The sequence below is a fragment of the Ursus maritimus genome, unplaced genomic scaffold, assembly GCF_017311325.1.
Source record: "Ursus maritimus isolate PB19 unplaced genomic scaffold, ASM1731132v1 scaffold_2, whole genome shotgun sequence".
NCBI classification, from domain to species: Eukaryota; Metazoa; Chordata; class Mammalia; order Carnivora; family Ursidae; genus Ursus; species Ursus maritimus.
In genome coordinates, this window is record NW_024424452.1 from 38366827 (window position 1) to 38379814 (window position 12988).

Below are 12988 nucleotides of genomic sequence, written 5' to 3' on the forward strand. Positions count from 1 at the left end.
TGCTTCTTTGGAGAATGTCTGGCTGTTGCTAACATGGCCCTTTGTGTTCTTACTGTCATCGTTCTAGGATGGGAGTCCCAGCTTCTGGAAACAGGATTCCTGGGCATCTTCCTGTGCCCTCTTTGGACTCTGTCTCGATTGCCCAGGGAGACCCCCCCGTCCCAGATCGTTTTGTGGGGCTTCCGGTGGCTGATTTTCAGAATCATGCTTGGAGCAGTAAGTAGAACTTCCGTTTGTATGTTTCAGGGACATGCAGACCAAGGAGCTGCCCCTCGCTGCCCTGCTGGCTGGGCCGTGCCTGCTGGGCCCCTCCTGCTGCTTTGCGTGTTCTGTGGCCTGCTTCTGAGCCCTTGAAATGCCTCTGGCCCCCCAGCCCTTTGCATGAGCACTTTCTGTGGGACTCTTCACGACTCAGCCCCTTCCACAAAGAGACTCACAGGAAGAGCCCCTCGGCAACCGCACCTTTCTCCACCAGCCCTCCTGGTGGTTTCTGGAACGTCAGAAGTGTTTTGTGTGGTTTAAATCAGGGACGGGAACAGGTCAAGAAGTGTTACAGGATTTGTGTCCCCTCAGTGCCCGCGGTTCTTGGTCATGTCGCTTCAAAGAATGGAGAGGGAGACCAGACGAAGAGTCATGGGCAGCAAAGCAAAGTTAATTGAGCAGAAGTATAAGGCTCCTGGAGAGGGAGGGGACCGGGGCCCATGAGAGTTGCCCTTCGAGCTTCTAATGTAGGGGTTTTTATAAACTCTTTCCAGGAACTATCTTAAGCATCCTGAGATTGGGCCGCTGTGGACTGGCCGCTAAGGTGTGCCAATCGGGCTTTGGTCATGCAGCCATCTACCTTTCAGGTTATTGTTCACATATTGGTGGTCTTATGACCTGACATCCGGAGGCTAAGTGATAGTGACCAGTGTTTTATGGTTAATTGTTTTGTTTCGGAATATCCTGCCGAAGTCACTCCTGCTTCCGTGGTCTCGTCTAAGCTGTGAAACAGGGTGCTCACGGTGAGGTTTTGTCTTAGCTGCGGCGGCTCTTTCGCTTTCTTGTTGGGGGCCCTGGCCCTGACTACGTAAGTGTCCAGTTAACTCCTAACAGAAAGGCACACGGTCCCCTGTGAGTCTCACACCAGAGAAGCCACGCCGGCGCTTCTGTCTGCCTGCCTGCTGTTTCTGGCTGCAGACGCCTCGCTCGCTGGCTTCGGGGAGGGTCTCCTGAAGGCCAGGCGTGTCGGCAGCCCCCTTCGCCCCGGCCTGGCTGGTCGGCGCCTCGGCGCAGGCGCTGCCTGCATGTGTTCTCTCCGCGCACGCCCTCCCACCGGGCCCCAGAGCCCAGGGCTCCCCCGCCACCAACTTCCACGGGGCCCTTGCAGGTGTGCACCTGTTGCCACCTCCGCTGACCATCATCTTTAAAGTTTGGAGCTGTGAAGCCGCTTCCCCCAGTGTGTAATTAGCATTGTGTGGCGGGCTGCTGTGGGACGACGCGGCTGCCCCCATCAGATGTTCTGTACGTGGGAGTGTGCTCCCGCCTCCCCCTCCGCTCCGCCCAGGGCCAGTACGCCGCTTTGTGGCTGGCATTCATCTGATGCCCTCGTTCCCCACGTCTGTCTGATTGCCTGTCGCCCTCAAATCCTGAGCAGAGCCAGATCGGTGCTGGCGGTTGGTGGTCCTCGAGCAGGACAGGAGTCCTGTGGGCACGTACTGCCCGGGTCCTTTCATTGCTGTCAGGAGCCCACGCTTACGCGTTGCAGACACCCTTCCGGACACTGAAGCAGCTTCTTCTGGTGTGACGTCTGCCTGTGTCCGCGTGATGCTGCATCTCGGGCTCTCTGGCCGGGAGCTCCGGGGTGCTGGGAGTGGTTGGAGTACAGGAGGCAGGCGCTCCACCTGGGACGTGGGTGCCAGCACAGGAAGCCCTGGGAGCATGCGTTGGCCCTGGTGTGGCCGGCAAGGTGCCCGGCCCTGGGCAGGCGCGCACAGCTGCAGGTGCTTGGAGCAGCCGTGTGGGGTTCGCATGCGTCTGGACTATTCTCCAGGTTCGGCGTCCACGCAGTTAGAAAGACGGGAGTCCTGACCGTCACCGGTCCTTCCCTGAAACACTGAGGTCGTTAGCTGTGTCTGGTCCTGACACAGATGTTAGCAGCAGGCTGTGGCTCCACGTCCGTCTAAGACTTCGTTTTGGAGTTTCTCCTCAGCTAACCTTAAAAATCATAACGTGCGCAGTGTTTCTGTTGCCCAACAGGGACCCGCCTGGGACAGTAGGCTCGTCGGGTGGGAGTGGGAAGCCGAGGGCCCCCGCGGGAGCACAGCCAGGGTAGGGGCTCTGGGCGGCGGAGCTGTCAGGCTGCAGTGTGCCAGGCTCGCGACGCCGGGAGGTGAGCGGCCCCCACGGTGCCTGACAGCTCTCTCAAGCACCTTTCATGGCATTTTGATTGACTGTTCGCACCAGCTGGATAAAAATTGTCAGGTGCACTAAAAGGTGTAATTACTTGATTCTGTCTGCGTGTTGGATGTTACTTACCCTCCTTCGCTGGAAAGCAGGAAGCAGAGCGGGCTTGGTAAGGGAGAGTGGCAGCTGCACAGCGCCTGTCGTGTGCGAGCAGAGAGGGCCGCGGAGGCCGCTGAGGACGGAGCTGCCTGCAGACGGCAGCCCCGGGCCCTGACCTGCTCCTGCTCAAAACTGGCACCACGGCCTCCGAAGCTGCTGTGGCTGTGTTGTCTGCGGCGCCTCCCGTGTGCTGAGAGGTTGGGGGTTCTTCCCAGAGCTGTGCCCCCCCCAAGACCTGGGCTTCCCAGGCTCCTGCAGTGGCTCAGCATGACCTCCCCATCCTTGGCGCTTCAATGTGTTCACGCTGCACGGAGCCATGAAGGAGTGGTGGCAACGGGCCACCCTGCCCTCTCCGAATAGCTGCAACCTGGCCCTTGTCACACTGGACAGCAGACAGTGGGGGCCGGGGGGAAACAGCAGCTGCCTGGCTGCTCGCCACCTCGCATCCTGCTGGAATTTGGGGGGCAAGGTACAAAGAGGAGGGCCCTGGGCACAGAAGGAGCCCCAAGAAGGACCCGGCACCCCTGCTGTTGCAGACTTGCAACAACGCGTAGCTCTGATCTCATCGGGAGAAACGAACACCACACAAACCCTGACTGAAGGACATTCTTCAGATTCACTAGCCAACGTTCTCCAGGACCAAAGGCATGGAGCGCAGTCGGAGACCGAGGCCCCGTCCGCCCGGGGAACACAGCCGTTAGATGTGGCACCCTGGGCTGTCCTGGCACAGAATGGGGACGTCCATGGGAAAACTGGTGAGATCAGGCAGGGTAGGTAGTCCGCTGCGTGGACCTGAGCGTGACGGGTGCATGGGGGCTCCACACTGTGTGTACAGCTTTCCCGGGCGTGAAGGTATTTTCCAAACGCAAAGTTAAACACCTTACCTACTTGGCATGTATAAAGTAGGCAGTGAGAGGAGATGGTTCAGTTCTTTGAGACATGAATTACCAACACTGACAGAAGAAACAGAAAATCTGAAAAGTTTTAGGAAGTGATCACCTTTCCAACTGACAAAACCCCAGGCCCAGAAGTCCTCACTGATGAGTTCTATAAACATTTACAGAAGGAACAGTGTGAACCCCGCACACGCACATCCAGAAAACAGAGCAGGGACAATGGACGTTTCAAGAAAATAACATTCCAAGAGCGCCTGGGTGGCTCAGTTGTTGGGCGTCTGCCTTCGGCTCAGGGCGTGATCCCGGCGTTCTGGGATCGAGCCCCACATCAGGCTCCTCCGCTGTGAGCCTGCTTCTTCCTCTCCCACTCCCCCTGCTTGTGTTCCCTCTCTCGCTAGCTGTCTCTCTGTCAAATAAATAAAATCTTTAAAAAAAAAAAAAAAGAACATTCCAGAGACTGTTCTTCCAGAGCACCAGCGACTTGTAGAACTGTTAGCAGATGAAGCTGGGCAGCGCCTGAGCCATGCGAGGCGCCCACACCAAGTGGGCTTTCCCCGGGAGGCAGAACTGGGTGGAGAGAACTGAACGCTGCAGTTCAGCGAATTACCGGATACGGGAGCTCTAGAGTGATGCAATCATCTTAACTGACGGAGGGGAAGCATTGAACGGGCTCACAGTTCACATCTTCTGGCACACAAGGAGTCAGAGGTTTCTTCCAGCTGACACATACACCGTTCTTACCTGTGGGGACTACACATTCCTGCCACCAGGTGGGGAGCACGCGGGGGCGTCCCCCTTCATCCCATCGGCTGGACATCGTGCTGGACATGTGGCTTGTGCAGAAAAGCAAGAAAAAGTCACAAAAGCCCAAAATATGGGAAGAAGTAGAAACCCCTGTCTTCGAGGAGAGGAGATGATGTATGTGGAGCGTCAGAAATCAGGGCTATTTCCATATGTTAGCAAGAGCTGTCAGGAAACAAAACGTTGGGCAGTCACAGTCGTGCTCAAGTTCCTGTTTCCCTGCCCACACTGCCCGGATGGCCTCCCAGAACCTCGACCCAGCCGCTGCCAGCAAAGGAGCCAGGCCCAGCGGGGATGCCCCCCAGGGCCCCATGGACAAGAGGGTATAGCAGGAGCCAGTGACCCTCATGCTGTCTGGTGACAGAGGAATTTCCGCCTTCTATGAATCAGACCTTTTTAAACAGGTGGGGACCACCATGGAGCCGGCAACCTGTATGGATGGAGGTCTGAGGTGTAAGTTCTCCCCGGAGCTCCCCAGCGGTTCTCCTGCAACGCACCCACGCCCCGCTACTGCCCCAGTGCGGACAGCCAGGGTAGCATCTGCCTGGGCATCCTGAAGGACAGGTGGTCTGCCCTGGGTGATGTCGGGACCATCCTGCTGTCCGTCCAGAGCCTGCTAGGAGAACAGCATCGAAGGCCCTTGGAAGACACATGCTGCCGAGCTCTGGAAAAACCCACAGCCTATAAGAAGTATCTGTAAGAAACCCCTTCAAAGTAGGTCTCCGGCCAAGAACCCTGACTGGAGCCTCTCTCCTTGTGCTGTCTTTTTATCTTCTCCTTCAGTGAACTGTCCTTTCCCTCATTTCTAAGACTGTATCTTGATCTGTGGTGTCATTTTTGTTTTGTTTCTGTTTCTTAAGTCTCTGGTTGAACTCTTGTGATGAGTATACTAAATAAATACATTGGGGTTTTTTAAACAAAATTTTAACTACATCATTAATAACATCCAAAATTAGAAAATTTCAACAGAAGTCTGCTGTGCCATACCCTGAAAGCTACCAGACATGGCTGGGAGACATTAGAAAGGCTTCAGTAGACAGACATGTGTGAGTCACAAGTCCCAGAACTGCTCACTGCCCAGCTGTCCCCAAACCCATCCACAGATTTCATGCAACCCAGATGTAATCCTAGGATTTTCTTTTTGGAAGTTGATGAACTGACTTAGATTTGTATGGAAATCCCACAGGCCTAGAATAGCCAGAAAATCTTGAATAAGTTGTAGGAGACACATCCCTTGTTCCAGGACTCAAGACTGGGCAGTGGGGGCGTGAGGACAGCCAAATTGGTGGCACAATCCACGTGTCTGAAAAATAGTCCCACACTAAAATCACTGCCATGTAATTTTTGACAATAGACCAGGTCCGTTCAACTAAAACAGACTGGCACGTTCAGCGTGGGGCTGGGGCGTCCAATTCTCTGCAGCGGGTGAGTGGGCCGCCAGGTCCCACCGTGTCGCACACGGGAATGCGTCTGAGATGCGCTGCAAACATGACATTGAAATCACGACACTTCTTAAAGATAACAATATTTTTGCAGTTTGGGATAGGCCAAGATTTCTTAGAACATGGAAAACATTAACATAAAACGCAAAAATGGATAAATCGGACTCTGTTAGAATGAAGATCCTCTGTCCCCGGCAGATCACAGTGACAGACCAGGGGACAGCGCTGCCCCCGATGGAGAGCTTGTGGTGGGTCCATAAAGAAGACACAAAACCCAGTAACAAAGATGATTCAGTATGAAAAGGGGAGCTTTTAGCAGCTACTTGACAAAGACCCGCAAACGGCTGCTACAAGCACTTGAAAAACCGCGCGGCTTCACTGGCCGTCGGGAAACGAGATGCCGCATGCGCCCACGGGAAGAGCCAGACTTAGACGGCACGCGTCCCAGCTCAGGCTGCGCAAAATGCCGCAGGCCGCGCGGCTTCAACGGTGCTGACTTCCGCTGGTTCTGGAGGCTGGCAGTCGACCAGCGTTCCGGGGCCTTCACTCCCCACGGGGACACCTCGTAGCTTGTGGACGCCCGTCCTCTTGCCGTGTCCTCCGCTGGCGGGGAGAAAAGCCCCCATGTTTCTAATGCGTGCACTAATCCCGTCAGGTCAGGAGCCCATCCTTATGGCCTCATCCGCACTTAACTATTTCTTCAGTCTTAATACGGCCACGCCAGGGGGCCGGGGGCTTCAACCTACAGATTTGGGAGGACACAGGTGCCAGGCCCTTGGCAGCAGGGGTGTGAGCAAGAGGAACTGGCCTGCGTTGCTCTCCTGCGGGCGTGAGCAGTGGCCTGAGTGTGTGGGAGCAGCTTAGGCCGTTACCCACAAAGTTCACCTCAGCGCTGACCCAGGGGGGCTGGAGATGTGCTCACTAGAGCCCTCCCCCCGGCACCAGGAACTGGAAACCAGCCACAGCCCATCAGCAGAAAGATGGGGGACTGACCCATGCTAACTCTCCGGAATGGAAAGCACTCAGCAGAGCAGAGGACCGAGCCATCTCGCAGGCGTCGTGCTCAGGCAGGGAAGCCAGACGGACCGCACGGTCCTTGTGTGGGGCCTTCCACACGGCAGAGCCAGCACGGGGCCACAGCACGGAGAAGCGCTTCCCTCCAGGACTTGGGGTGGGGGCTGCCGGGGGGCACGCAGGAACTTAGGGGCTGTGAGTGTCTCCTGATGGGCTGAGGGTCTGCAGGCATGCACACAAAAGCTCCTCAGCACGGGCTTCCTGGTGGGACAGAAATCATGTTTTGAACCCTAACAGGAGGTGAACAGCCAGGGGAAGCCTCGGGGGAGGTGGCCAGAGAGCAGAGACCTCTGTCTTTTTGGGCAGGGCTGGAGACAGACCAGCCGGCAGGTTTTCCTTGGCGTGCCTCCGTCGAGCATCAGAGAAAGCCACGTGCCTTCCAGCCCCGGAAAGACCATCAGCCCGGCCGGAAGCTTCAGCTCGGGACAGGAGCCCAGGATCCACCTTCCCGGTCAGCTCTCTGCGCCAAATGCAGGCACCGGCGCTATGGGTGGGACGTCCCGCTTCGGCTCCTAGCTCCGGCGCCCGCTGACGGGAGAGGTGACGTGATGACCCGAACCGTCACCCTGCTGTTGACGTGTTAAAATTCTGGCGGCGTCAGGAGCGCTTCCCTGGCTCCCTCCGTGCCGCTGTGAGCCAGCCTGCTGGGGGCTTCCCCGGTGACGGGCGCTTCCCACTTCAAGCTGCGGAGATGGCGAGCGGCCCCATGGTGCACATGACCCCACCGGACTTTCCTTGGAGCAAAGGTGCAGGTCTGCTCACCATGTTCACCTGGGCCCTCCTGCTGGAACGGGCCAAACATGCACCAGATGCTTCTCTGGGAAAGCTCTGGAACGTCTCTTGCATGTTTCAGCTCAATTTTCTCTTTTAAATGCACAGATTTTAACCATATTAGTGTGGAGAATCTTTTTCATTTGCAGAAAATGGCAAAGAGCGTGGGCGTCTGAGTCACTGTATTTAATAGTTTGCCCTTAATAATGCTTTAAAAAGGTTTTCACTTTGTTCTCAAAGCTCCGATTTTGTCAAGACAGAAATATGTTCATGTGTTTGTAGCTCAGTCAGGACTGGCCAGTTTCATCCCAGAGCAGGCGAGCGTGTCCGCAGCCAGTCGCCGAAGCCCTCGTGCTTTGCATCTGGTGCCTCTGTGCCCCAAGTCGGACCCGGCAGTGGGTTTTCCCCATGGCTTCCGAGCCGCAGTGTCCTGGACTGCTCCTGGGCCGGACCGAGGACCTGTGCTGTGCCGAGGGCTGAGACCTCGGTTGCTGAAGTTCTAGGAAGTGAGGCAGTGTCCTTGGTGCTGGGAATTTTCAGAGCTGGACGGCACCGAGGGGAGGCAGGACTTGGTGTCTGTCTGGACAACTAAGACGCATCTTTGTGTACGTCCCTCCCTTCCGCTCCCGTCTGGGTGTGCACGTGGCCGCCTCGGTTCGCAGGCTGCAGGCAGGCGAGGCACTTGCCGCTCCTCCCGCGAGAACCTTGCGGCGTGGCTGCTGGCCCACGAGAAGGAAGGGCATGTGTAGACCAGGCCATGGCACATGAGCAGGCCCGTGCCCCAGCTCAGTCAGACTAAGGAGAGTGGCCGTCAGGAGTCTGAGCCCCGTCAGATGGCACTGCTGGGGGCAAAACTGCTTTTGTCTCCTCGCACTTAGTTGGTTAGCATGGCTTTTACTTTTCTGCGTATTCTCTCTGCAGTTCTTCCAGTGCTGTGTACTGTATTTCTACTAATTCATATTATTTTGACTATTGCTTCACATAATCTGAGCTACGAATTGATACCCTAGGACCACCTGGGTGGCTCCATCGCTTAAGGGTCCGACTCTTGGTTTCAGCTCAGGTCATGATCTCCGGGTTGTGAGATCGAGCCCCGCGTTGGGCTCTGTGCTCAGTGGGGAGTCTGCTGAAGATTCTCTCTCCTCCCTCTTTGCCTCTCCACCCCTCAAAAGAAATTTAATACCTTAAATTCTTGGGGCGCCTGGGTGGCACAGCGGTTAAGCGTCTGCCTTCGGCTCAGGGCATGATTCCGGCATTCTGGGATCGAGCCCCACATCAGGCTTCTCCACTATGAGCCTGCTTCTTCCTCTCCCACTCCCCCTGCTTGTGTTCCTCTCTTGCTGGCTGTCTCTATCTCTGTCAAATAAATAAATAAAATCTTTTTAAAAAAAAAGAAAAAAAAACCCTTAAATTCTTACTGACGAAATTGCAGCTGAAATGAGCCATTTTCATCATGAGCTGTGTACTTGACTGTGGCCAGAGCAGGTCGCTTGCATATGCAGGGACTGGAGGGGCACCAGAGCCCCCAGGCACCTCTCAGAAGCTGGCGAGGCTTGAACTTTCCCATACGTTTAGGTGACCCCCAAGTGCCCTGCAGTGAAGAGACGCCCGTGTGTTTGCAGTGCGCCTTCGTCCACGGGGGTGTGACAGCTGAGCAGCCGTGCCGCTCGTGCCCACGCCGGTTGCAGCACCCGCGGTGGGGCCCTTCTGATGCTCCTCGTGTGCAGGCTGTCCTGTTGCCACAAGAGAAAAAAGCCGTGTCTGAGACATAGAAAAGCGAGGCCTGTGGACCTACCTTTTTCAGGTGAGGATTCGGCAGAGCCAGGAGCCGTGGCCGGGCTGTGATCGTCGGCACCGGTAAAAGATGCCGTCCTCAGACCACAGGCAGTTGTGTCTGAGGCCCTTGCTGTGAGAGTCACCTGTCTGGAACTTGACAGCTTAGATGAAATGGACACATTCCATCACAAATGCAGCTTCCCAAAACTGAAGAGGAAACAGGAAACCTAAATAGCTCCATGTCTGTTAAATACATTGAATTTGTAATCAAACCCTCTTCCAGAGAGAAAAGTGTGGTCCCAGATGGCTTCACCAGCAGAATCTACCAGATGCTTAAGGAGGAAACAACAGAACTGCTACCCAGACTCTGCTGGAAAGCCGCGGAGGCAGGAACACTTCCCAGGTTGTTTTTTCTGTGACTGTGAAACCAGATCCGATGAGGTCATTACAGAAAGGACAGAGAGCAGCAGCCCCCAGGAGCAAAGGCACAGAAACCCGTAGCAAAACATCAGCAAATCAAACCCAGCAACAAAAAAGGGCACAGTCTATCTCAGGAATGCAAGGTCGGTTTAACATTTGAAAATCAAGGAACACAATTCACTACAGTAACAGAAGCAAGCAGCCAATGCAAGACAAGCACGTGATACAGTTCAACACCCACTTGTGATAGCTGGGGTCTTCCTCGGCACAGCCCCTGACACGCCGGCCAGCCCCAAGTGGCTGGTGGGGACAGGAGCACTCACGGCCCGCCAGACCAGGCCGGTGTCTGTTCTTGCCAGCACTCTCAGTGCTGTGTTGGAAGTCTTGGTGCAGGAAGACAGGAGAAAGAAGCATAAAGCTTGGAAGAAAAGTAATGACACTGTTCACACACAATTAGAGAGGCAGAAAACCTGGCAGAATCTGAAAACCAACGAATGAAATGAATATGTGACCTTCGCCAAGTTTGCGGGGCACAAGGCAACCGTGAGGCACACGCTGTACTTTGTGCACGATGAAGGAATCATTACAAGGGAAGATCTTGAAAATACTGTCTACAGCTGGCGAGAGGACCTCCAGTGCCTGGTAAGGAACCTGGTTACGGAAGTCTACGTGCTGCTCTTTACATCCTGACCCACGGCCACTAATGCTGGTGCCCCTTGAGGCTCTGACGCTTGCTGGCAGGGGCAGCACGTTTTCTGGGTGCACGCAGAGCACATGCCCCCGTGTCTGCTCTGCAGCAAAGCTGTTTGCTGCCACCGTGTCCAGGCCATACCTGGACCTCTGGCCTCTCCCTCGTGAGACTCAGCACTTCTGTGGGAGAAGATTCCCTACTGAGAGAAGGCTGCATTTGCATCGGCTCTGGGTGTGTGAACTGAATTACCTTGGAAGCAGTTTCCATGTTCGTTCACTCCCCTCATGAGTGTCTGGGTCCCAAAGGTGATGCAGCCCCATGGAGACTGGATCGTGACCAGCACTGAGGGGTCAGGAGAGGCGCTGCTAGCCACCTTGAGCAAGGACCTTCTGACAGGGAGAGAAGAGAGACTTGGAAGTCAGGGCTCTTCCTCGCAGTCAGATGCCTCCGATAAAATTGTGTCACGTGAATGAAATAGCTTGGAATGCAGCGCAGCCCCGTGAAGGCCAACCCTGAATGGGTGTCACCAGGTCCTTGCCTTCCCATCCTGGGACCCCCACTCTGAGAGGAGAGTCCCCGTCTCCTTCATCGCATTAACGTGGACAGCCAAGCAAGGAGTTTTCCAGTGAGCACGTGCAGGAGGCCAGACCTCACACTCCAGCTCGGAGGCGTCATGGGGGTTTCTGGAAAGTACTGTCTATGGTGCTGTGACCGCTGGCCTCAGCTTCAGCCCCTGCTCGTGGCCCCACACGCGGTCCCTAGGCTCCTCTCTGCCTCCATCTCCAGACACTGGACTTAGAACAGCCTGGGCCTGAATGGGGATCGAGTCCTCACTGCTCTCGAGTGCCCGCAGTGCTCCCTCCTGCCCCCTGCAGCCCCTCACGTGGCTGCTGGCACACAAAACCAGCATTAGTCACCCCCCCCAACCCCGTGTTTCTGGCATCTGCCGGCAGTGTTCATTATGTGCTATGCATGCTGGATGCAGAGGGTGGCTTCTGTATGGCTGTTCCTCGGCCTGGGAAAATGCCGGCAGCACCCCGAGACGGTGGGAGAGTGAAGGGGCCAGGGTGACATGGAGACAGGTCAGTCCTGAGAGATGCCCAAGTGTGCCTGTGACTTCAGTGCCAAACAGGGGGCACGTGACTGTGAACCTCAGATGCACCCAAGATGTAGCGATCCCCCCACTCGCCTGCTCAGCCCCCAGAGGAGGGATTGCAGGAATCCGGGGTGGCACATCCTCCTCAACCCATGACCCTGTTAGTGTGCACGGCCCAGGGTCATCGAGGGAGGAGGCAGCCCTGGCAGTGAGAGAGCGGGGTGCTGAACGCACTTGGGATGGGGTTGCTGTGGACGGCTCCCTGCGTGTGGGTGCCCTGCCAGGAGGCCCCTTACCTGGGTGCAGCTGCAGGCCTGGCAGCCCCTCCTGGCCCTTGGTTAGGAGTGAAGGATGCAGCATGGAGAAACAGATGTCCTTCCTGTGGCAAGGCCTTGGACCTCCTCTCTCCAGATGGGGGTGTCAGAAGCATGACCTTGGGCCCGTGAACATCTGGAAGGGCGTGTCTGAATCGTGGGGCAGCTGCCTTCACGGTCCTGCCTCCCCCCACTCCCTCAAGGCCTGAGGCTGCCCTGGCAGCCTGGAATGTCCCAGCACCTTGCATCCTCCCTTCCCCAGAGAGCAGGTGTGGACAGCTGTGGGTCACGTGGCTCTCTTTGGGTCTGGCCTGGTACCGGCTTGTCTGAGCCATTTTTTCAGAATTAATTTGGGGCTGAGAAAGGCTGACAGAAGTCTTTGTTCCTTTGACGCTCACTCAGGAAGGAAAAATCCGTGGAAAATCTGACATCTGCACTATGGGGAGAAGTCAGTGGATGGGGAGGAATATAATTATTCTGTGCTCCCGGAAGAATGTCTCAGATCTTTAAGTGTCTCATATCAGCTTAGAACTTGAATGACATTTTAATTATTTTGTTTTTTTCTTCTCTGCCTGGTTTGAGTCTCTAAAGAGACCCACTCTTGGATTCCGAGGGGTGCGGGGAGCAGAGCCTCACTCACGGGGCTGTCGCGTGACAGTGGCGGCTCTCTCACCCGGGGAGCAGGACAGACGTGCTGAGGTCTGGACAGCAGGCACGTGGGACTTCCTGAATGTGCCAGAGTTGCACCCGAGGCTGTGTCTCTGGCACTGTTGTGACCTAAGCAAACCCAGTTTTCAGAAAGACAGGACTCCAGTCTTCAAATAGCACCACCCGGGTCCCTGGCGTGCGACTCTGTGTGGGGCGCACATGCCCCCGAGAGGCCCGGCAGCCAGGGTGGCTGAGGGTGCCGTGTGCACGCGACCCTGTCAGAGCAGCCTGGGCAGGGCTCAGGATGACGGAGCGCTGGGAGCCCTGGGGGGATGTTTGTAAACCGGCTGTCCGGCTGCACGTTAAGCTCCCGCTGGAGCCTGTGTGCGGGGTGGGAGCATCGTCACTCGGTCTGTGCAGGCCTGAAGGGCTGCCCCACGTCCCTGGGACTTCCTTGTCACTTCTCATCCCTGCTCCTTTGAGTATTGCTGTGTCCATGCCACTCCCCACCCCGC

General features: G+C 56.2%; 1 protein-coding gene and 1 pseudogene across 1 annotated transcript in view; both read left to right on the forward strand.

The window, feature by feature from the left end:
• The window catches only part of LMF1 (lipase maturation factor 1), an 88747-nt gene that overhangs the window by 46469 nt on the left and 29290 nt on the right, over positions 1-12988 (forward strand). The window contains exon 4 of the mRNA XM_040635587.1: positions 68-216. Coding sequence (XP_040491521.1) covers positions 68-216 — 149 coding nt within the window. The remainder of the gene's footprint in view (positions 1-67; positions 217-12988) is intronic.
• Positions 3866-5157, forward strand: LOC103668462 (annotated as a pseudogene).